The 26,177-nt window shown below is 27.8% G+C and overlaps 1 protein-coding gene across 4 annotated transcripts in view; it reads right to left on the bottom strand.

The window, feature by feature from the left end:
- The window catches only part of LOC100200117 (voltage-dependent L-type calcium channel subunit beta-2), a 93,475-nt gene extending 68,853 nt beyond the window's left edge, over positions 1–24,622 (bottom strand). The window contains exons 1-2 of one of the 4 annotated variants that reach the window (XM_065799174.1): positions 24,429–24,622; positions 23,945–24,049 (exon numbers count right to left, since the gene is read on the bottom strand). In XM_065799174.1, coding sequence (XP_065655246.1) covers positions 23,945–24,037 — 93 coding nt within the window. In that variant the 5' untranslated portion in view covers positions 24,038–24,049; positions 24,429–24,622. Of the gene's footprint in view, positions 1–54; positions 102–23,944; positions 24,145–24,428 lie in introns of those variants that run through there. The other 3 variants (XM_065799175.1, XM_065799173.1, XM_065799172.1) reach the window with 3 other exon arrangements.
- Between the last annotated feature and the right edge of the window lie 1,555 nt (positions 24,623–26,177).

Genomic DNA, 26,177 nt, shown 5'->3' with positions numbered 1-26,177 from the left:
AAACTGATTGCTTTCTTAAAAAAAAAGTCTAAAAAAAAATAAAAATCTACTAACTTAGATGAGTTGATTACTGATAATATCCTAATTTCTTTTAGTCTAATCTATTCAAAAAAATAAAAATGTTGTAGAGTGTTAGAGAAAAAATTAAAAAAAAATTTATTTTTAATTTTTTTTTTGATTATATTATAAATTTTATCAAAGAGTTTTATGCAATAAAAATACAATTTTTTATAGCAATTAAAAACTCAAATTTTGAATTTTAAATAATAATATTAACTGAAAGGCAATCAAAGAAGGTCTGGATGAATAAAATAATGAAGCTCTGGATGGCTATTTCATAGAACCACTACAAGCATCTTTCTTAAAAATAGCATCAAATATTGTATTAAAATCTTTTTTAAATATGTTTAAAAAATTTATTAAAAAAACAAACCCATTTAAAAGCAATTGTTCTAAAATAATTGTTTATTTTACTTAACTTAAACCCTAAGCATCTGCGTCCCAAAAAAATAGATACAAAATAAAACTGTAAAACTACATTGTTTTGATAAAATCAAAACGAAACAAAACAAAGTAAATTTTTCTAGTTTTTTAAAAATACCGTACAAAACAAAATAGATTTTTTTTGTCTCCTCAAAACGTTAGAAATAATCATTATTGTTTTTTACCTTATAAAATCAAACTTCCGAGAGAATACAAAGCAAAGAAAATTCTATTACTCCGAAATTACGATGAGACCTCGGTTCAGGTAGTTACTAAAACAAAATGGATTACAAAGAGTCTGCGAGTTCAAAATTAAATTTTAAATTTAGAAATAAAAACTTGTTATCTTATAAGTTTTTACGTTCAAAATTTTTATGTTTTCTATTGCGTGTTTAAAAGCCCCTAAAACAAAAAGAATAACAGGTATCAGGAATAACTATTACTTTTTACCAAAACATCAATTGGGATATTAGGTTTTTTTTAATGGTTTCGCCGTTACGGAAACGTAGTATAATATTAAACTAAGTTTCCATAACGAATGTAAAACCAATAATAAAAGGACACGATATTTAAATTTGACTTTAAAACCACATAAAACGCGTGTTAAACTTGAGTAAAGCTGCACATAAAATCAACGCTTTGATTTATTGAAAAAAGTTTACGCCTTGAAAAACACGTGTCTATACGGGTTTCCGAAAAATCCGAAAAATAAAATTTGATGTACCAGCTGGGAAGTATTATTTCTGAAATTTTTAACCCAGAATAAATTTTTAACCCGAAATAAGTACTTCATCAACCATTTAAATAACAACTATAAACACCCTGTTATTTTTTGGCAACTGAGTTTTTAATCTCAATTAGAGGATCGAAAGTATGTAATAAATTACTGACAAATGAATTTAAAACATTCGTAGAGATAAATAAATTTAAGGAAAAATTGAGGAAAAGATTACTTTGAACAATACACTTACTGATGTTGAGCGAATATAAGCTTATTAACTATTAAATTATATACGAAAAATATTTCCATGAATATTCTGTTTTTTAAAAAAAGTTTAAGCTAGTAGCGGCTGCTTGCATTATAATATATTCAATTTTATTTTTTTCAAAATTTGATTTAACAAAAAGATTTATGATTATTCAATCATAAATGAAAATTAATGTATAGTCAGTTTTACGATAATAACATTTACTTTCTTCTATTAATTGGGGAAGACAGGGCACGAGGAAAGTCATGAAAATCCTTAGTTTTTGAAAAAATAGAAGAAAAAAATTAAAGACGGTTTACGCTAGTAAAATGAGGAAATTTTTTAACGTGTAAAGTTGCTGGAAAAAAGTGCGCAAATTTTCTGCACTTTACTCAGTCAAAAGAGAAACCAAGAAAAATGATCTCTTTTTTTTTTGTCGTATTAAAAGTTCTACATATTTAAGATTATGCCTAAAACGAAATCAGTTGATCTAAGCATTAAAGTTGCCGAATTTTTGTATAAAGCCGTCCGTGATGTTTTATTCAAGATATCTAATTTAATAAAATAACTGCTGTCTTCAATACTCATGTTTTGAATAAACAATTATTTATGCAATTTTCTTTTCTTTTTCTTTTTTGTATCATAGCATCTCTAAAAGCGTTTCTATAAAAAAAATTATAAACTTTTTTTTCAGCATTTTACCAACGTTTACGAATCCCCCCCCCCCCTCCTGCACTTTGCTGTTAAAAGTTTCAGCATTACGTTGTCCCAGTTTTAGCTTTAAAAAAATTTTATTGAAAATTTATTATCACAATTTTTTAAAAAAATAGTTATATCAACAAGATGCAACAAAAACTAACGTTTTTGTAAGTTCATTTTATTTGAAGTGAAAACTCTTAGTCATTTCAGACCACTGAAAGTTTTTTATTTTAATAAAATAATGCTCATTCGATTTTTTTATTTCCTATATATTTTGCTGTTTATAAGCAACCAATGAGCTTTAATCAATGGTTTAAAAAGCTTTAACCAATGGTTTATAGCTAATAAGTTATCATTAAATTGTGAAAAAACAAGTTTTACTCTCTTCCATAAAATAAGACAATCAACTAATCTTTCGTTAAAGTTGCCAAAACTGTCAATCAACAAAAATGAAATAAATCGAGTAAATCTTACAAGGTTTTTAAGAGTAATATTTGATGAGAACCCATCATGGAAAAAATACGTTGGTCTCATTGAAAGAAAAATATCTTCTGCTATAAATATATTATATAAATCTACGGCCTTTCTTGATTATAAATCGCGCAAAATGCTTTACTTCAGTCTTGATCATTGTCATCTTTTCTACGCTAATATTATTTGGGCTAACACACACAAACTAAATTAATAAGATTACAGAACCTAAAAAACCGCGCATGTAAAGTAGTTAACTATTTAAAGAGATTAGAAAATCCTTCCCCTGTAATGAAATACAGGGGAAGGATTTTCTATGAATGGTTAAGGTTAGAATGTCCTAAATATATCAAAACATAATTCGTTTCAAATATTAATATATATGTAAAAATATAAGAATAACTTGCTGCATAAAGTATTTTCTGATATTTTTACATCGGCTTTTCACAAAAATACAATCTTCTGACAAATGCCAATCATAACCATCACTTAAGAATAATAAAATCTTAAGTGTCAAAATTCTCATTTATTAACCTAGGCCCGTCATTATGGAATCAATTGAAAAATAACAATACAAAAAGTTTGAAAAGCGCTTTCTTTTTTAAACAACAAATGAAATTGCATCTCCTTGATTTCTGAAATATATGTAAGTATGTTTGTATATGTGTGTGTGTTTATGTGTATATGTATATATGTGTATGTATGCATATATGAGTTTTTAACAAATATTCTTCACGTAGTATTTTTCAGAAAATTTTTTTTATTGTAAACTTACTAAAACCATGTGGGCTTTAAATGTTATTGCAAAGGAGCTCTATGAAAAGATTGTAGTGACACCAGTAACCGTATCTTCTTTGAGCCCCTGTCTGCTTTATATATATTCTTTGTGTAACGTAAAAATTCCATTGTAATTTTATTATTTTATTTTTATAAAGATAAATAAATATATAAAACATTTATAGAAACAGGTTGAGAAAAAAAATGTGATGCATTGCTACCTCAATCTTTTTGTATTAAGTATATATAAATATGTATACAAAGAGTTAATGACTAATACATAAAAAAAATTGTAGCTACTTACTAGGATGAGTATGGTAAATTGAATAAATAATAAGTTTATTCACATAACTTCACAAAATCTTCAGAAAAAGTATATATAATTGTAATATTATATAGCAAACTCTGCAATATTAAAAATATGTTTTTCGCTCGGACCTTAATTGAGTTTAATGGTTTTAACATATTTGCATTACCTTTTTGAAGAAAATTTCAAAACATCAAAATGCTATCGAATATTCTGTATATCTATTTAGTTTGCATGGCAACTTGAAGAAATTTGATTGATTTGGTGAAAGAAAATAGTTTTTATTTACTTTTTTCAAACTTACAAATAATATATCCATAGACGAAAAATAAATCCTCCTAAATATCAATGTCAAATGCATTCATCATTTTCATATCTTTCATTAAAGGTTTAGTATGCTTTCTTCTTTTTCCACCGTATAACTCTATACGCACATTTTTTAAGTGTTTTTTAAAGTGTTTTTTTTTAATATGTACCACCCTATGTATATATATATAGCATAGAAATATATATAGCATATATATATAGCATAGAAAAAGAAACAATGAATTACAGAGAATCAAATTAATTATAGAAAAAGTGAAAATACATGTGGACAAACTAGGACACATTTCATGTGTCCGAGTTTGCCCACATGTATTTTCACATAACTCGGTACATTTTATGTGTCCGAGTTGTGTTCAAGTTTTTCATATGTAAGTTCAAAGTGTACTAGCATATAGAAAAACTTGCTATATATTTTATAAATTAACAATAATACATAATATCGGGAAACAAAGATAAACGCTGATCAAAAAAAAAAAAAAGTTCCTAAAAACTTTATATAGTCTTGCTTCTTTATTTGTTCAAAAATAAATCTAAAAATCTCTCATTTAACGTTAGCAAAATTGTTATTAAAAAAAACTTACCAAAATTATTATTAACAATTGGTATCGTTGCCTGATTCTTATACAAAGTCGCTTTTATGTAACTAAACATAAGTTTAAAAACGGTCACTATTGGGCTCTGCCTGATTTTTACAGAAAGTTGCTCTAAAGTCAAAGCTATGCACTATTGTGTTATCAGACGGTTTAATATTAAGTAAAGAATTAGAGGACGATATAACTTTGTTAACAAAATCAAATTCAACATTTGCAAAATAAATATTAAATTCTTTAGATTTTTATTTAAGATAAAATATATCAGTATTCTTGATATTGATTCTTTTTGGTAGTAAATATTTTTTATTTATTATTACAACATTGATTACTGACCTTTTTTTTTTTTCTTTATCAAAAAATATTTGTATGTTTTGCGATTTTTTTTAACTGCGCTTTTATTTTAAAGAAACTTCTTTTATGATTTTTATTTGGTCGAAGAGTTATATATCCATACTTAGATTCGCAATTTATTTTTATCATTATGGACACGCTTCATTTGCGCTTTAACTTGTATAAGCAGTACTTCAATTTTAAACAGTAATTTTCTATATATAATATGTAAGTTATATTGTTCGTATTAGTAGTTAAAATGTTGGTCCTTTTTTAAATGTTCATTTTAATTTTTTTAATCATCAGAAATAACTGTAATATTTTTTATGTTAATGTTTAACGGGAAATGATCACTAATATCGGTCTTAAATATCCCTGCCTAAATGACTTTTATAATTAATTGTCAATCAATATTTTTAATGATTATGTATTAAATGTCGACCGAAATACTATTAATTCGAGTCGTTTTATTAATTACTGACAAAACGTTGTTTGTAACAAAACGTGTCAAAAAAAGATTGTGCTTTTAGCAATTTCTGATATGTTAAGGCGTTTAAAATTGTGACACCGATTATATTTAATTTATTTTTCTTTGCGTATTTTTAAAATACTATTTTTAATAAAACCTTGAAATGACCTATTTTTACCATCAGGTGATTGGTAAACAAATCTGGGATTTTAGAAATTCACTTAAAAATTAAACATTTATGACGCTGCTTCTTTTTTAATTCCTTTATAAGATTTTTATGGCGACCAACATAACCATGGCTACCGATTCTATTTCATGTTGTCTGACCTGTAGCCTTAAGCAAAGCCCTTGATGTGTCAGATATTTTTTTTCAGAACAGTAATTGAAACCTTCAATCAGCGTCATAAACTTTTAAAGAATATAAAATGTTTGATAAACATCGTCCTTGATCTACTAGGCCAAAAGGATATAAAAATAAAAAGTGCCGCTGTTTTATGCTTGCAAAGTCTAAAACTTGAACAATATAAATCATTTCTACTTATGAAACTAGGCTTTAAAAAAGGTTAAAAGATAAATAGACACGGTTGCTAAGATTTTTTGCTAGGAATTCAAAAATGACTTTGTTGGCTCTAAATACATACTTAGGAACATTTTATTAATTTTTAAAGAATAGTAAAGTGGAATTCATGATCCATTTTTGTCCTGCTTTTAATAGGTTAGTACCAAATTAAATAAAAAGAAAGTTTCTGTTCTAAACTGCTCATTGGAAAAATCATTAAAAATTTTTCCAATGAGCAATTTTTCCTGACCATTTAAAAATAGCCGGTCACACCAGGTTTCAAAGTAGGCGATTCAACTTGTGTAACACAATATTGCAAAATTTCAGTTTTGTCCGTTTTTTCTAAAGTTTTAAAGAGAACTTTTATATATATAAATTACAATGAAATGTATAAATTATTTTATGTGTAACGTAATTTATAATTATTTTACTTAAGTAATATATTATACGCCAGTCAATACGGATTTAAAATGAACAACTCAACAGAACACGCAAAATATCTACTTTCACTATCGAAATTAAGATCTGTAAAATCACGTGTTTGTGAAAATCAAAAACACGTTTTCTTAAGGGCAGTTTCACTCGATTTTTAAAGTGAGTTTCCACTCATCCGTTTTTCTACGGGAACGGGAAAGGGAACGGAAAAATAATCACGTGAGCATGCGCAGTTTTCCTTCGGACAAATAAAAACTTTTATTACGCATGCTCACATGATTATTTTTACCTTTCATTTCCCGTCTCCGTAGAAAAATGGATGACTGGAAACTCGCCTTAACAAGTGTTTTTTAGAGGTTTAAAGTCATGTTTAAATGTCGCGTACTTTTATCACTAGTTTTTCATTCCTTTTTTAGTATAATAATATTTCGTTTCCGTAACGGTAATAAAACTATTTATATTTTTACTGATACTTTGGTTAATTTAAGTTAATTACAATGAATGGAAAAAACTTTTCTTGAAATACCATTCGGGAACTATTCTGGAAATACCGCATTGACTTCTTGCATAATAAAGTTACAAAAAATATAGAAATTTTTAATAAAGCTAAAAATGCTTTAAACATACGTAGTCTTACGTAAATTTATCCATAGTCATTTAAACTATGAAAATATTATTTGTTGTATTGCCAATAAGTCTAAACTGAAGCCTCATTATCGTCAACAGAAGCGTGTTGCTCGTCTTATCAATTTAAGACAGATTTACACATGCTAATTAACTACTTTTTGTAAATGCAATGCATTTTAGTGAAGCTGCCCCGAGTAATGAACACCTTAGAAATGCATAATAAGTTGAAAAGAGTATAGCAGAGTGAGATAAAAGTGCAAAAGGACAGATGTTCAGTGGAAAACAAGGAAAGAAAGAGTCATTCATTGCTGTGCTACTAAAAAGTTGTTAGTGTCGAGCATTAATGCGATGTGTAGACAGTGTCAGTGATGGAGCAGAATTATTCGTTTTATAAGTAGTTACCATGTGTTCTGTATTATTGGGGTGATAAACATACACTAAAGATATATGTGTTTCATGGACGTCAAGAGTAAGGTATGGATTCGCGCCTTATGGTACAGTATGAACACAAGAAGACCTCCAGCTTTCATCCAAAACTGGTATCCCATAAGAAGTTGCACTCTGGGTGTACACCAGGGTATTCGCTAATGTGTTCCTCTGTGTTATCCCAAAAAGACTATTTTCAGGGTATCCCATCAGGACAATTGCCACAGACCACTGCATTGACACTGAGACCAGTGGACACTTAGTGGTGTTCAGTACAACTTGCATACAACTGTAAGTAGTTTTTTGACATGAGTGACAGTAAGTGCAGTGGTTTGTTGCAGTATAATGAGGGTCAGTAAAAGTTGTGAACTGTTTCAAGTTCTTATAGCTCTGCATGTAATGCAAATAGTCAATGTACTGTACGTGTGTGTGCATACTGTAGTAGTATGTCTTATTAGTATGAGTAGTTATTAAGAAATTAGTTGAAAGTCATTTAAACTGGTATAACGTAAGCTAGGCGTGAGTTCAAGTAGTCATATATCATACTTATTAAAAAAACTTTCTATTACAACTAAATAAACTAGAATACTAAAATAGAATGACAACATTATAGAAAAAGTAACTTGTATATATATTTTACAACTAATAATCTAAAATCATTACCTAACTGGTAAATGTATGTCGTACAAAAGTGTGTTTTGTAATTTCTATAAATAGAAAGAGTTAACTGCATATATGTCACGTGACTATAATGTTATGAGATGTATCTGAAGAGGAGTAGAATTATTTGTTTTATAAAACAGCTAGCAGGTAGCCTCTAGTTATTTAAACAAAGTGTGTGTGTAGTGTGGCCTATTTTGTGTTTAATTATGTTCATAGTGACTTGTGTCTTTAGTATGAGTTTTTAGTACCGAAATATTATTAGTCGTTAGAAGCTGGTCATTGAAATTAAGTAACGCAATATCTAATGATAATATAAAATTTGTGTTTTTGAAAAAATTCTTTATTAGCAATTTCCTAATGTTTTAACAATATGAAAACAATACATTAACAATAAAATGTATTTTTATTTTGTAGTTTTGTGGTATTACTTATCTATAATAAAGGAATGTGTATGGGTGTATGATACAGAGCTGGAGCAGAATTATTCGCTTTTTATGTAGTTTTTAGATGGTAAGTATAAAATAGTTTGTAAGTGGCGTGCGTTATGGGTATGATAAATATACATAGTAAAAATGAATAAAATTTTTTATACTATTGTTATATCTATTTACTATGTACACACTACCTCAAATATATGTTTATATTTACATATGCTGATATATATGAAGATATTTCTATATGTACAAAACAAAAAATTATAAATTATTAAGAAACCACACATTACAATGTTACGTCTCGTTATGTTAAAAATGTTACTTTTTGTTACGTAAAAATAACAGACATTTGATACATAACGTTACGTAAAAATGTTAGGTCGCGTTAGATAAACATTACCTTACGTAAACATGTTATGTAACAGTTTCGTAACAGTAAAAATGTTATATCTCATCATGTATCGTTAACTGACATTTTGCACGTATTGTAACCTGGTTTCGTTACGTAACGAAACTTAAAAATGTTATGGGGGATATATATACATTTACATCAATACATATATAAACATACACATACGCAAACATATTCATACAAATAAGTATCTATATATCCAAAAGTATATACACGTATGAGTATATATGTACACACACATACTTTCATTCAAGGCTAAGAATTTTTATTCAAGGCTTAAGCCTTAAATGAAAGTTCTTAATATATACCAGCTCAATGTTTTTAATATACATTATATTATGTACAAATGTAAAATAGACAACTCGGTTTCTTTCTATTATTTATATACATTAAAAGATAAAATAAAAACAATTTAAGAAATTATAATTTAATTCGGAACCCATTTTTTTAAAACTAATTTATTAGCTTCTCTATGATGTAAAATAGTTTTAAAACAAATTAATTTTTTTGCTAAATTCTTTTTTATAAGTCCAAAAGTTTTATTTACTTTTTTTTATTTTTAATGACAAATATTGTATACTATGAGTTGCTATTTGACATAGTTGATATAAAATGAAAAATAATTGAGAAAAGATCTAACTTTTTTGTTTTTTTAGAAAAAATTATGTTGTTCCTTTTTATTTTGAGGACACTGTATTTATATACAGTAGTAGCCAAAAAATTAGGACCGGCTACGTTTTTTAAAGTTTTTTAACTGATTGTTAATTTCTGGCGTTATTATTTGATACAAATTACTTTTTTGTTTTATTTTGATTTTTGAAGATACTTTGATTTATTTTACACCGTTAGATTGCCATAGATTGATATTATGGGTAGAAAGTGCGATATTAATAACTTTGTTATTGGTAAAATAAGTACACTTTTTTCAGAGGGTTGTTCTTAAAGAAGATATCAAAACGCCTTAAAATATCATGATGTGCCGCGCAAAACGCTTTACGTTTGCAGGGCTCAGCAAATCGCAAAAACTGTGGTAAAAAACGAGTGAGTACATCACGAGAAGACTGATTTTAAAAGGATCTTTTCAATTGTGAGCCCTACACAACATCTATTGAATTATTACAACTTGCTATGGAAAGGGGTGTTACTATTAGTTCGAGATCAGTTAAGTGAGGGCTGCGATACAACTTTGACTTAGTTACTAGAAGACCAGCTAAAAAACTTTATTACCTCCAGCACAAATACAAGCTAGGATTAAATTTTGTAAGAGTTTAAAAGATAGGACACTAAAATGGTGGGAACGAGTAATGATTACAGACGAGAGTACGTTTCAAGAACGCGACGAGAGTTCGTTTCAGAACGCCTGAACCCTAAGTATACCATAAAAACACTCAAACATCCTCCTTAAGTTATGGTATGGGTGCTATCACAGAACAAGGTCGATGTGGTATGCACATCTTTAAAAAAGGCAAAAAAGTTAATGCACAAAAGTATCTACGTGTGTTGATAAGATAAAGTGAAACTGCATATGGAAATTACTAAAACCAGCATATTTCAGCAAGATTCAGCACCATGTCACACAACTAAATAGTTAAGATGTGGTTTACTGATAATAACTATCTCTCAAGTTCACCCAATATGAATTTTATTGAGAACTGCTGGAATGTTATGAAGCAGGAAGTTGCAACACATTTGCCAAAATCTGAAGAACATCCCCAAAAAGTTCTAAAAGAAGTTTGGACTAATGAAATCACACCAGAACTTTGTAAAAAATTAGGCCATAGCATGCCAAGAAGAATGCAAGCAGTTCTTGATAATAAGGGACATCCAACTAAATATTGAAATATAACATTTAAGTCATTTAAACCGTATTTTTGTTATAATTCGTTGCTATAAATTTTTTTTAATATTAACAATTAATGATTATTTTTAGTTATTCTTTTTCATTTATTTTACATTTTGTGTTGTGTTTATTCAATAAACAGTTTACAATGCAAAATTTATGTTAATTTTTCTGACCGGCTCTAATTTTTTGGCCACTACTGTATATATATATATATATATATGTATATATATACAGTAGGCCTGAGGCGGCCTGAGGCGCCAAAATTGGGAGGGCGCAAAATTCCCCAAATTAATTAATTTATTTTCACATTATGAAACTAATTTGCGTGGCGTCACTTTTATGTTGATAAGAAAATTAATTAAAATTGCGCCTCCTGACGAACTTTAAAATAAAAGCTCATTTACCAAACAGAAGAGCGCCCTTAAACACTAAAAAGTTGTATTTTCTGAACATTATTTTTTACAATGAATCGTGCAAAAAATTATCTGGTGCTGAATTTAAGAACGACAATTAAAAACCAATAATTATTTATAATATAAACAAATGATTCATTAAGGATCATATAAATTAATTTAACGCACACATTTAAAATTATTCTAAAAAGAAAAAAATAAAGACAAAAAGAACTTCGAATTTAAAAAAAAGAACGCTTAATTTAAGTGGCTTAAATAAAGAAACCAATGAAATGAAAGCTAAATAAAGTAAAGTAAGCAAATAATAATAAAAATAAAGAGGGAGAAGAAAAGAAAAAAGAAAAAATAAATAATAGAAAAGCGCAATTAAAAAATAAAAAGTTGTATTTTCTGAATATTATTTTTTACAATGAATCGTGCAAAAAAGTTATCTGGTGCTGAATTTAAGAAGAAAAGAAGAGACCGTCTTGAAAGTGACGCAAAACTAAGAAATTGTTTCAAGAAGTGGTTGGTAACAAACTCTTCTGTGGAAAAACAAATTATTTCAGAGGATATTTGCAATGAAGTTGATAATGATTCAAAAGCTGAAGTTGCTGCTACATCTTTAATTACTGACTTAAATTCATATCATCCATTGGAATTAATTGAAGAGGAGATTTTCATTGGCCAAAGTCAAGACGAATTTGGACCAAATGATTCAGAAGCACAAGAAGATAGAAATTCTCAGCTTTCCAAACCAATTGAACAGTGAATTTCCTCCTGAAATCTCAGAAATTTCAGCAACCTCAGGAGAAAACTTTCAACACAGTGATCCAGCTACATGGCCTAAAATGACAGATAAAACAAGGTGCTTTTTGATTCAGCATGGGCCGGAGCAAGAAAGAAAAGAATTTTTCCCAAACACACTTTGTGACTTTGACAACAGAATGCGACACTTCAGTTCAAAATGGTATTAAAAAATTCATCCCAATGGTGAAAAATTTGTTCGCTACTGGCTGCTGTACAGCAACAAAAAAGATTCTTTGTTTTGTTTTTGCTGTCTGCTATTTTCAACGACAAAAACCAACAATTTTTCAGAAATTTCAAAAGGATTTTGTGACTGGAAAAACTAAACCCAAGAATTCCAGAACACAAAAACAGCAATGAACACCAAAGATGCTATTCTGATTGGAAAAATCTGGAAAAAAATCTCAAGGAAGGAAAGACCTTGGATTCTGATCTGCAGAGAGTTATCAACGGAGAGATGAAAAAGTGGAGAGATATCTTGAAAGTGATTGTTGATGCAATTTTGTTCTGTGCCAAGAACAATCTTGCCCTTCGGAATTCAACAGAAGTAATTGGAGAGCAAAACAGTGGCATCTTTCTGAACTTAATTGAGCTGATAAGCCATTATTATCATTTAGTGGCTGAACACGTTGCATCCGTTAAGGCAAAGAAAACCACAACATCCTACTTTTCTCCTCGAATTCAAAATGAGCTGATTGAATTACTTGGGCAGAAAGTCAGAAATGAAATTTTGTCAAATATCAGAGACGCTAAATACTACTCTGTTTTGTTTGACTGCACTCCAGATGCCTCCCACAAAGAGCAGATGACCCAAATAATCAGGTATGTCCACATCACCGAGGAAACCTGTACAATTGAGGAAAGCTTTGTGGACATCATTGAATCTCACGAAAAAACTGGAAAGGGCCTTGCAGCTGAAATCACCGAAAAACTGGAGAAAGATGGCCATTTCTGATTGTTGGGGCCAAGGTTACGACAATGGAGCCAATATGTCTGGAAAATATAATGGCGTCCAAGCTCACATCCATTCTCTAAATGAGTTTGCAAGATTTGTTCCATGTGCAGCTCACACTTTAAACCTTGTTGGTGTCCATGCTGCTGAAGTTTCTCCACTCATGATTACATTCTTTGGAAAAGTTCAAGCCATCTTTAACTTTTTCTCAAGTTCTACCTTAAGATGGGAAAAACTGATGAAAACATTGACCATCTCACTAAAGGGAAATAGTGATTCAAGATGGTCTGCCAAAAAAGAAGCAATCATCCCACTACACAGACAAATAAAAGAAGTTCTTCAAGTTTTGGAATCCATAATTCCCACTCCCTAGACAAATGCTGTCTCAGTTTGCAGTGCAAAAGAGCTTATCATTTAAATTGATTTCAGTTTTCTGTGTTTGTTGGATTTTTGGTGTCAAATTCTTTCTTTAATTGACCGGGAAAACAAACTGCTTCAGTCTAAAAACATTTCAATTGACATTGCAGCAAAAAAAAATGAAAGGACTGAAGGCTCCCATTCAGAATCTGAGAGATGTTGGGGTGGACAACATTATCAAAGCTGCTGCAGAAACAGCTATCCAAATTGGAATTGAAGGAGACTTTCCTATGAAGAGAAAGCGCAAAGTGAAGCAGATGGCACTTTATGAAGCTGAAGATGACTTTTGCCGTTTGTCACCAGAAAGAGATTTCGGATCCCAGTGCAACCTTGTGTTTGACAGCATTCTCACACAAATGGAGTGGCGGTTTGAAGCTATGTCTGCAGTATTCTCAGATTTTGACTTCCTCAGTGGACATTCTCTCTCCAAAAGTTCAGTGGATGAACTTAAGACTAAAGCCAAAAATTTGTCTAAAATTTACAAGGCAGATTTAGATTCTTCAGATTTCCAGTCAGAAATGACAAGCTTTAAATATCAAGCTGCTGCCATGATGGAAAACTTTGAAAAATCTAGCCCGATGGAAATTTTGCAGCTCATTCATAAATACTCATTGACTGATGCTTATCCTAACACGGCAATTGCTATTCCTATTGATGCTTATCCTAACACGGCTATTGCTACTGCATCTTCCTCACCTTACCAGTTACAGTTGCCACGTGTGAAAGAAGTTTCAGTAAACTTAAGATCATAAAAAACTATTTGAGATCAACTATGGGCCAAGAACGTTTGTCTTGTCTGGCAGTAGTTTCAATTGAACATGAAGTGGCCAACGCACTTGATTTTGATGATGTCATTAGTGACTTTGCCTCCAAAAAAGCCAGAAAAGTGACCTTGAACTGAAGTTTGTGAAACACTATTGACAAATTGTTCTTTTAACTTGATGCGATAAATTTTGTGATCAATGATTAATTTTTTTTCATGTAAATATATATATATATAATGTGTTTTTTGTATATTTTTTTGGGATGGGGGCGCAATTTTATTTACTTGCCCGAAGCGCAAAGTTGGCCTGGTACGGCCCTGTATATGTATATATATATATATATATATATATATATATATATATATATATATATATATTTATATATGTCTATATGTATATATTTATATATGTCTATATGTATATATTTATATATGTCTATATATATACAAGTATATATATATATATATATATATATATATATATATATATATATACAAGTATATATATATATATATATATATATATATATATATATATATATATATATATATATACATATACACATATTTAATATTAAATTTTTTAATTTTTAAAAATTAATATATATCTGATTAATATTTGATTGCTTTTAAACGTGTATATTTAATTGCTTCTAAAAAATGTTTATCAAACATCTTTGATATCAGGCTTAATTGTTGTTGGATTTCGACGCCATTATTATTAAGAAAGAGTATCATTCAAGTACCTCTATTGCAATCTAAATATTTGACACTTCATCAATCTCCTGTTCTTTACGACGATGTGATAATGGTTGGAGGTTGATTTGACACTTCATCTATCTCCTGTTCACATTACAACGATGTGATAATGGTTGGAGGTTGGCTGCAGGTCCAACTATGTTTACAATTTACAAAAAACAAAAAAATCTATTTATATAATCGTCAACAGCTAATTTTTCATCTAATAAACCACGTAATCTTAGCTCGTTTGATGTTTTATTCAAGCAATTTGAAAGGATCAGCTTCATCATTTATTTTTGAAATCTGTATTTCCTGCGTGATGGCTGCCTTTCTAAAACAATTGTTTAGTTTTTAAAGGCATTTTATTAGCATTGATCTAACGCCTCACAACATTCTTGAGATAAAAAGTCTTCAATGCTCTTACGACTCTCTGGTCCATTGGTTGGGTTTCGGAGGTTTTGTTGGGTAGTAAAAATACTAATTCAATTGCTATAAGGTTTTCAAGATTAGAACAAGCTGTGCTGTTATCTATGATTAGAGCAACTTTCCTTCCCTCTGAATTGAACTTTGCGTCATGGCTTCTTACATAATCAGTAAAAATTTTAGGCTTTTGACACCTTTTAAACATCGTGGTTTTCCTGCATTTCCATTTATCAATATGAGAAGCTTTACGCCAAACCCATTTCCTGGTGCTTGGTCTGTTAAACGAACTTTGGTAAATTTTCTTCTTGCAATTTTTTTACTTTTATTGAGAAAAGGTTTTTGTTGAAAGCTGTTGATAAAATAAACCAAACTTATCAGCGTTATAAATATCCCTCAATTTATACCTTAAGAGAATCGTGGGAAAAAGGGTCTGCTCCTAACTTGCTGTCATTTCCTTTGTGCACGATCTTTCCTTGTCAGAAATAGTTTGAATAACAAAATTATTTTTATTATTCCACCGATCTAACCTTCTGAAGCCTAAAAATCCATTAAGTTCTTACGCAAAACCTAAAACTTTCTGCCTAACGAAGTGTTGATCAATTGATACATTTTGTTCACGTGCGTTCATAAACCACTTATATACAGCTCTTTCAACGGAATTATGGTTTCCAAAACTTAACTTTTGTCTGTTTACCCCAAATTGACCAGACTCATACTTGTTGATTATGCCTTCTTAATGCTTAATCCAGTAAATTAACTTGTTTTGAGGAACATTAAACTTTTCGAAATATTTAAGAGCAAGTTATTTTTCTATGTCAGTGTTGTCTTCTTTCGTGTAGACGCTATGTTGAAATTTTCACTTTTTAAATATTTTGATAACGTTTATATATATATATATATATATATATATATATATATATATATATATATATATATATATATATATATATATATATATATATATATATATATATATATTTATTATATATATACATATTTTTTGATTACGTTCGATAAAGTTATATTTCGAAATGCAATGCGATGATATCTTGAGCTAATTTAAAAAGTTCGAATAAATGACAGGGTATTTGTCAAGGGGAGCAAAAAGTCACTTAACCATTCGAATAAACGAAATTTCGAATAATTGCACGTTCAAATAACTGATGGATATTTGCTTGAGTTTGTTAAGGAAAATTTACGGGGAATAAAAATTGCTTCAACCAAGCGGGAAAATTGATTTAGTGCTAGTTCGAACAACCACGAGTTTACTATTTATATAATAATTGTTATTAAAAAGATAAATGAACGCGGGGACTCGTACAAGACCATAAGGTCTTGTTGTCAAGAACCGCTAATAAATTTATGCGTTAAAATTTACAGGATATTTACAAGATAAACATTAATTTAACAAAATAAGAAACTTTCTTTATAAGTATATATACTTGAAGGTAAACAAAAAAAGAGAAAGAAAATAAAATAAAACTGAATTCCATTATAAATACAAAGTTTTATATCCATTATAAATGAAAATTAACATTGTTAATAATAAATGTACAAACTTTATAAGTTCTTGTATTAATAGATGGTAAAAAGGAGGATCACTAAAAAATATCAGAAGTATTTTACTAAATCTTTAATTGTAAAAATGAGTTCTTTAAGTTTTTTATTTAAAAGAAACGTAGATTGATGAATGAAATCATCAGTTAAAATTTTGAAAACTATTTTATTACATAAAAATGGTTCGCAAATATCAATCCAAAGTTTACTAAAATTTGCTTGAAAAATGGGCTGCTTAATAAAGTTATCATTACGTAAAATATATTTATCTTTATGAATACAAATTATGATAAGAAACTGGGGATGAACTGGTTTTGTATTTAAACATAAAATAAAGAGTATTAAAAGTATTAATCTCAAATATACTAAAAGTTTCACTTCAAATGATAGAGGCTCGGAACAAATAAAATGGTCTTTAAAATACATAGAACGTGCTTCATGCTTTTTCTTTTTTCTTTTTTTTTCTTTGTTATATAGGTGCCCCAAGAACGGTCTTGTCACAGAGTACCGCGGAATCGCAGTCAACCAGGAGGTTCACGCTTCCTTCCTTATCGTAAAGCAAATATGTCCAGAGCTCGTTTCGAACCTGGATCTCCTCCTTCTTAAGCAAGCGCTCCAACCACTGCGCCACGGCCACACTTCTTTTGACAATAAAGAGGTTTAAGTTTACTTTTGTTAGTACTACCCCAAGCAATGTTTCCCCCAATTTTTTTTACCCCAAGCAATGTGACAATGAATAAAGGGGTGATACAGTTATGCTAAAGTATATTTATTTAAAACATATCTTGCTTTGTACAATATTCTTATTACTTTTGAAATTTTACTTGATAAGCTTTTAATGCGATTTTTCATGTAAGATTTTCATCTATACAAACACCTAGAAAGTAGGTTACTGTTACTTTTTTAATTTTTATATTGTCAACAACAAGTTGAAGCATGCTAATTGGAAGTTTATGTTTTTTGATAGGAGGATGGAAAAGAATCCATTTAGTTTTATCAATATTAAGAGATAGTTTGTTAGTCTTAAACCATTCAGGTATTTTGATTAGTTCAATGTTCACACAATCAAATAGAGTAGAAATGCTTTTGTGTAGCATAAATAAGTTATCAGCTAACATAAATGTTATTAATTCCGAGGCTTTGTGTAGTCATTATTATATGTAAGGAAAATGAGAGGTTCTAGTATGGATACTTGAGGAACTCCGTATTAAGACTTCTTCTTTTCCTTATATATATTATTAAGTATATGTAAAGGTTATATACAAAGGGTTTATTAACAAGTATATTTAAAGGGTATGTTAAGACCTCTTGAGAGGCGTCTACAATACTCTAACACATCAAAAAATGTAGAATATTTTAAGAAATTGATTTTTTATTAAAATTTTGTTTTATTTATCATATATAAATAATATGTTTATTATAATACATAAAAACCATTTCTTTTTAAAGAATAACGTATAACCAAGAACCAACTTATTTAAAATCAAGTTTGTAAAAGTTTGAGCTAACTACTCTTAATTTCTTAAAAATATTAAATACTAAATCAACCGATGACTTATATAGCAGAAGAAGTTTAGCATTTTGTTCATTTAATATTCACGTGCTTTCAAGTAATAAAATCTTTTCGTTATGATGAAACCATAGCTTGAAAAAAGACTAATGATGTATGAAACATTAATACAAAGACATTTGATTTATAGAGTTGTTTTGCAATTCATGTACTGAATACTATTGGCTATAATTCAAAAGATTTTTGATTAAAAGTTTAATAACGAGTTTTTAAAAAAAAATGTAAATAGGCTGTCCATTAATTACATCAATAATTTTCTTGTAATTTTTTACATCCCCTCTCCCAATTGTCAACAACTTGTCAAACTTTCAGAGACCTCCTATAAAATTATGTCAACAACTAATTTAAACCCTCCGTCCCTCCTTCCTTAAGTAAAATTTAAAAACATATGAAAAAAAAAGTTTAAATTGTAGTAATAGTAGTTAACAACTTCAAGAAAAAGTGATTAAAAGTAAAATGTTTAGAAAAAAAAATTTAGTTCAACTATTAACTTATGAACATTTTTTAAATATATATAACCATTCAAAATTACAAAGGCTTGCTCTGAAAAAAAAGTAAATAGAGGTAAAAGTGGTTGCTACATGCAACACTCTTGGTTTAAATTTCTTCCAGTGAATGATAGAAAGTAAAAAAATTAAATTCACTTAATTATTGAAAAACTGCAAGTCGATAATATGTCAATAATAAAAAAATTGTTCCAGCTATGGAATTTAAAAAAACAAGGAGAAACATTAAACCTTTGATGGAGGAGAGTATTCCTCGATGTTTTCCTCGATGATAAAGAAATCGTAACTATTGAAATTTTTATAAGATTTTCAAGATCTTCTTTCACAAAACAAGTTTATATCTTTAAGCTGTTATATTAAAATTAATGGTTGCAAACTTAAAAACTATATATATTATTAATATGTAAGTTATGAAATACATACATACATACATACATACATACATACATACATACATACATACATACATACATACATACATACATACATACATACATACATACATACATACATACATACATACATACATACATACATACATACATACATACATACATACATACATACATACATACATACATACATACATACATACATACATACATACATACATACATACATATATATATATATATATATATATATATATATATATATATATATATATATATATATATTGTTTTTGCATGGATACAGTTAGCATTTGGGTAATTTGGGATAACGGTAGTAACCGTTATCCCAAATTACCCAAATATATAAGTAAAATATTTTTTGTGTACAATGTACAGATTGCTATAAGTTCTTTTTAATTCAATTATTATACAAAACTATTAGCTATATATTACCAACCGTGTCTGTCAACAGACCTACTCCTAGATAATGTTAAATATTTATCATAATATTTTTATCATAATTTATGCACAGCGCAGAGCCACAAAACGTTAATGTGCCGATCCTCTTTACTTTAACTTTACACCTAATCCAATTTCACATTGAAAGCAAACTAATTCTAATAGAGTCTAGTATAATAAAATAATGCATTTGATAATTTGTATACACAAGGGGTTAGCAATCTTTTAAGACGGAAGAGCCAAAGTTTATAGTTTAAAAAATTTTCTAGTTTTTAAAGAGCTGCTAACATCTTGTTTTCAATATTATAATAGCATTTGTGCATTGAGCGGGAGAGCCACATAAATAATCTTACTGTGAAGACTTCTTGTAAATATTTTCAGCGGGAAGACTTGATATAAGTAGACTTACTGTGAAGACTTCATGCAAGTAATCTTGTAGTAAAGACTTTATGCAAATAATCACTGTAAGATTACTTTAAAATACGAAAAAATACACAAACTGTCAAACCGATAGATTACAAGATAGATGTTGTTGGGAAATTAAGGTTTGACTTAATTTAGTTATCCAAAGTAGGAAAAATGTAAGCTATTTAGATATTTGTATTACTCTTATTATTTTGCTGATATTTTGCTTATCAAATTTTATTGCTTTGATAAGCGTTGAAATCGTTTTTTAAATATATTTTTTAAAAAAACATCCATAAGAAATTCTTGATTCAATCAAACGCTGCAAAAATGCAAGTTTTTTCAAAACCTTACATTATGTTTTGTTCGGAACATTTGTTGTCATGGTATAAGGATTTTTTCAAAACCTTATAGCCATGAATAGTTTTTCAAAATCTTATACCGTGAATAATTTTTGGATTATAAAAAGAATGCTTCATTATTTGCACGTTTATTACTAATTGTAATTTTTTTAAATTTGTAATTGCTATAGCATCTTTAGCAATGGATATTAAAGATGTATTTCCGGATTTGTGGTTTGTTGCTGAAAAATCTAGAAAATTTGAAGAGCAAGAATAATTTTTTATTGGTATATATTATATTTTATTGGTATATATTATATTTGTAAATTATCTAGCAATTTTATACTTGTAAGTTGTTTAGCTAAGTTAACGTCAACGTTTTTCAAAAAAATGTTTTATATAAATTTGCCTTGTTTGTTTTATAAAAATTTTTTAAAGAACTTTTTTTTTTGCATGACTAAAAAATATTTATCTGTAAAAAATTCATTCCTATTTTGTATTATATGTAACTTTTTATTAATTTAGTTTTATCGAGAGCGTAAATATATTTAATATAAGTATAATATATTTTGTGTACAATGTACAGATTGCTATAAGTTCTTTTTAATTCAATTATTATACAAAACTATTAGGTATATACTATGTACTTATTTCTATGTTAACTATGTTAAATTTCAAGGCTTATTTTTAATATTTGGAGAATATGTATTTTCTATTGAATTGTGAAGGAAAGTGTTCTCAGCTACACAAGGAAAAAAAAAAAGAATGCCTTTTTGAGTGTAGTCAGATTTTTTTTGTTTCTGATTATTTAACAAATTTTAACAAAAAGTTTCATGAATTTAAATAAAATATAAAAGTTTTCTAGAAATCACGAACTCAAATTTTACATTTAAAATATTATTATAAACAGAAAGGGACGCAATTAAGGTATAAATGATGATATCACCACAACTTTTTTCACAGATTCCATACAAGTACCTTTCTTTTATATTACATCAATTCCTGAAATATTTTTATATATAACAGGATTTAAAACAGGAATAAAAAATCTTATAAAAATTTATAAAATAGGCTTCCGTAGTAAACTATGGTGTTAATTAATTTTTGTTGCGAAAAAATAAAAAAACCTTTTTAGTAAAGATTACAAGGAAAATAAAAGTTTTTGAAAGAAACAAATAAAAGAATAAGTTAAAAAATAAAAAATAAAAAAAAAAATCTTTTTTTAAATAATATATTTTAATATAAAAAAGTTATATATATATATATATATATATATATATATATATATATATATATATATATATATATATATATATATATATATATATATATATATATATATATATATATATATATATATATATATATATATATATATATATATATATATATATATATATACTTATAATTTTCATTTGACGCCATTATAAAAGTTCTTGTCATTATTGAAAAATTTGAATTATTAAAATTATTTGCCCCCTAAATAATAGCTTTTGTGCATTTGACCGAAGATTATTATTTTGAGAAAACTTTTAACAAAAAAATTTCTGAAAAAGCATTTGTTAGTAACTTTTTTTTTATGCTTATATATGAATACTAAAATCTTTAATAAATTAAGCTCGGCTATATCTTAGTCCTTCATTGTCTTTTGTTAACCAAAGAACTTCATTGTTTTTGTTAACCGAAGACCTTCATTGTTTTTATTACACTGTTAGCATTACTTAACTTCTTTAATTAACTTGATGTTAAATGTTACGTAATTTTGTAAGCTTTGTAATTTTTTCAATTATGTTTTGTGAGGGCTTGCCCATACAATATTATAGTATAAAAAATTACTGCAAAAAAGACAATAAAAAAGACACCTATTGCAGAAGAAACATATGCAATACATCTATTGCAAAAGAAACTTTTGTTTCTATGAGATGTATTTAGTTTCTTTATAACAAATTTTCATATATATATATAAAAATATATAAAAAAAAATCCCCGAAAGCTTTAAATAATTTTTCTTGAAAAACCTCTTTTTTTTATCAGTTAACAATTTAGGTAAATTTAATGGAAGAATGGTTACTTATCTTGTTTTATGAAAAATAAAAAAGCTGGTCTTTTCACAACTCAAAGACAATTTATTGGCTTTAAATTAGAAAATAAAACTTTCTACGTTCATAACATTGATTAGCTTTTGCCACGGCCTCGGAGTGAACAAGTTTATATTGTCATCATCGTCATCATATATTAAAAAATGTGTTTTAAAAGCACAAAGCATCTTTGATGTATATGAAAAACAATTATATCCCCCAATAAGACTCCGCACAATATGTCTACCATGTCTAACCTATCGCGACGCCTCTTGTTAAAGATATTAAATTATTATTGAATTTTTTTGTTCGATGTTACTATTCAGTAAAATGTTTTATAGCTATAAAGGTTTTGTGAAATTGGTGAGTACAATTGGTTGGTATAATTCAGCACTTTGTAGCTAAAATAAACATGAAGGTGATAGACCACAACTGAATGCTACCGCAACGCTGTGGAAAAGAAAAAGTAAACTTTAAATGTTTAAATTTTAAATACCCATTACGTCCTTGTACTTTTAGATTAAGGATGGATATTTTTTTTCAGTTTTTTTTAGAGGAATTTTTTTATGATCGTCAATTGTAACCGTTCATAATTAGTATGTAAAAATATTTCTCAGTTTTCACCAATTCATCTATTTTAAAATGTTTTAGAAGAAAAATCTAAAATAGAAAACATTTGGTAAAAGAAGAATTTAAGCGAAGTAAAATGTTATGAAAGAGGAAATAGATTGCGTCATCTGATTGCACGCAATCTATTTCTACCTTTAGTCTACATAATCTTATGCGCCTCTGATTTAGTGCGTTGATTTCGTTGCTCATTTACTTTACCTGAAATGACCGATTAGAGGTTTATATTGTTTAAAGGCACAAGTTGTCAAATTACCCAGAAACTTTACCGAGAAATGTAAATCTTTGATAATCAGCTTTCAGATTAAAAATAATAACGTAATGACTCGCGATACTTTTCTAATTAATCTTATAGATAAATAAAACTAATGATTTGAAAAAAAAAATTTAAATTTCATAAATAATATTTACATAAATTGCGTAATAAACATAAAACATTTTGATTATTTTAAGAATGTCAAAAATATAATTACACTTGTAAAAAAATAAACTGTGACTCTAAATAAAATAGTAAAGATAAACCGAGTTTAAATAAAATATTCAAGTTAAACCGAGTTTAAAGTTAAACCGAATTTAAATAAATATTTTTGATTATGATTATAATCAATTAAATGTAATTTTTCGCATTTATTAAAACTTACATTTTTTATTTTATGTACAAAGAATGTAAACATAAAATAAAAAGACTTACATGGTGAAATGAGTATTTGTGATAGCCGAGTCTATGCAAAAGACTTCTTCTCTTGTTTGGCAGAGAATAGGAGCGAGTTCTTCCAAGAGACATCTACTATTTTTTCTATATCCAACAATATATATACATTTAATTTAAAAATAGTTTCCTGCACATCAAAATAGTATCTTCCTTTTAATTAGAATATTATATTATTTGCTATCAATAAAAGTTCGATGATCAAAAAAATATCTGCAATATTAAAAATTCCAGTGCAACAAAAGAAGTATTCGAGAGAAAAAGATATCAATAACACTAAAAAAGTTTTTACAAATTTTATGCATTTTATAATATGCGTAAATTAATTTTAGTTTATTAAGTATTGACACCTCAAATAATTAAGAAATCTAAAACGAATTAACAAGTTTATAAGGCACGAAAAGGTATTAACAAGTTTTTATTAGACATAAAAAAGGTATGTGAAATGAATACATATTTAACTTACCGAGATTAACTTTTTATAAAAGTTCATTTAAAAAAGACGGCATTTATCATTTAACATGGATTATTATTAGCGTTATGTAATTTATAATGCCATACCAAAACAGGACCTTGGCTTATTTTAATCAATATACAAAACCCACAGTAAGACATTGAAGCAGTTATTGAGGGTTGCTTATTTCATACTTTTGTATGTTTAACGAAAGGAAATTTACTTATTGTCTAAAATCTTTGAAGGATAAATATTATTTTTCTCCGTGTCTTTTATTTGTTAAGAGCAAATTCTGTTAAAAGTCAAATTAAAAAAAAGTTTCAAAGCGTCACAAGTGATGACAATGTCGTCATTTATGATGTCAACGTAAAATAACACAACATGTGTCAATGACTGAATTATTTTAATACAAACGAAGTCAAATAAGTAATTTATTTAAAATTTTTATTATAAAGTTTATTAAAACGTAAATCTAAAAATGTCGTATAATAAAGGATAAACGATGCTGAGCTCGGTAAAACCAAGTTAAAAAATCTAACTTATAAACTAATATGAAATAATCGCAAGTTATCACATATTAATCACAAGCTATCACATATTAATTTACAAATTTTAATCAAATTACTTGGATTTGTGACGTGTAAAAAGACGCAAAAATGGGCGCAGATTAAGTTTTGTAAAGAGTAGTTTTATTTTAATGCTTTTCCTATTATTTAAAAGTGATTTGACTTTACGCTGTTTGAACCTTGTTCTGTTCTGGAATCAAGAAACTTAAGAGCTTGCAAATTTTCTCTCTTGTTCAATTCAATTTTGACCGGAACACTGCAACTTAAATGCCGTCATTTTTATCGATTCACACAATTCTTAAATAAACAAAGTTGTGAAATAACGTAAATAGGAAAGCCAACTAAAATTTTCAAGTCTTTGAAAAACTAAACATTAAAGCTATTAAAATTATTTTAGTTTTGAATGACAAAAATAATTCAAATATCAAACACTATAAAGGCCACTGTGTAGATAAATACTGAAAATATAATAAAAACATGTTTTTGTTATGTATAATATTTATTTTCGTATGATAAATGTTGCTATTAGACACAGTACCATGAAACCTTATTGTTACCATTAAAAATATAGTAACTCGAAGTTGCACGTGTTTCCACAAGCGTCCGACAAAAATTTGGACTGTCTAAGAAAGACCAAGTATGATTTTTACACAGAAAATAATGATTAATGAAATATTGAAATAAAATCAAAAAAAGATTTGTTGGATTATTTTCAAAACACAACATTGGAGTAACCTTAAAATATCATTAACTGGTTAATTGGTTAATTGTTTAATGCAGAAGATCTAATGACTAAAGTCAAAAATACTAGAATCCAAAAATATAACTTTTATTTAATTTAACGTGAAAAACATGTTTCTATTTTTTTTAATATTTAAAATAATCTTAAATAAATTGAGTTTGATGTTGTGAATCACAACCGCTACTTGTGATGTGATAGTAAGGTCGTAACTTGTTTGTCTTTTGTTCAGGAGATGTGTGTGGCAATATAACTTATAATGCCGCACTTTTTTCCGTGCGGCTGTTTGCTTTTGCAATTCACCTTTTCTCGGGGCGACTGAATAAGTGCGAATTTCATAACTGCGAATCTGCATAATTGCGACTGGCATAAGTGCGAACTGGCATAAGTGCGAACTGGCACAAGCGCGAACTGGCATAAGTGCGAATCACTTGCAAAAACTGGCATAAGTGCGAA

Source organism: Hydra vulgaris, chromosome 06 (assembly GCF_038396675.1).
Source record: "Hydra vulgaris chromosome 06, alternate assembly HydraT2T_AEP".
NCBI classification, from domain to species: domain Eukaryota; kingdom Metazoa; phylum Cnidaria; class Hydrozoa; order Anthoathecata; family Hydridae; genus Hydra; species Hydra vulgaris.
This window is presented reverse-complemented; position numbering and strand designations above follow the sequence as displayed.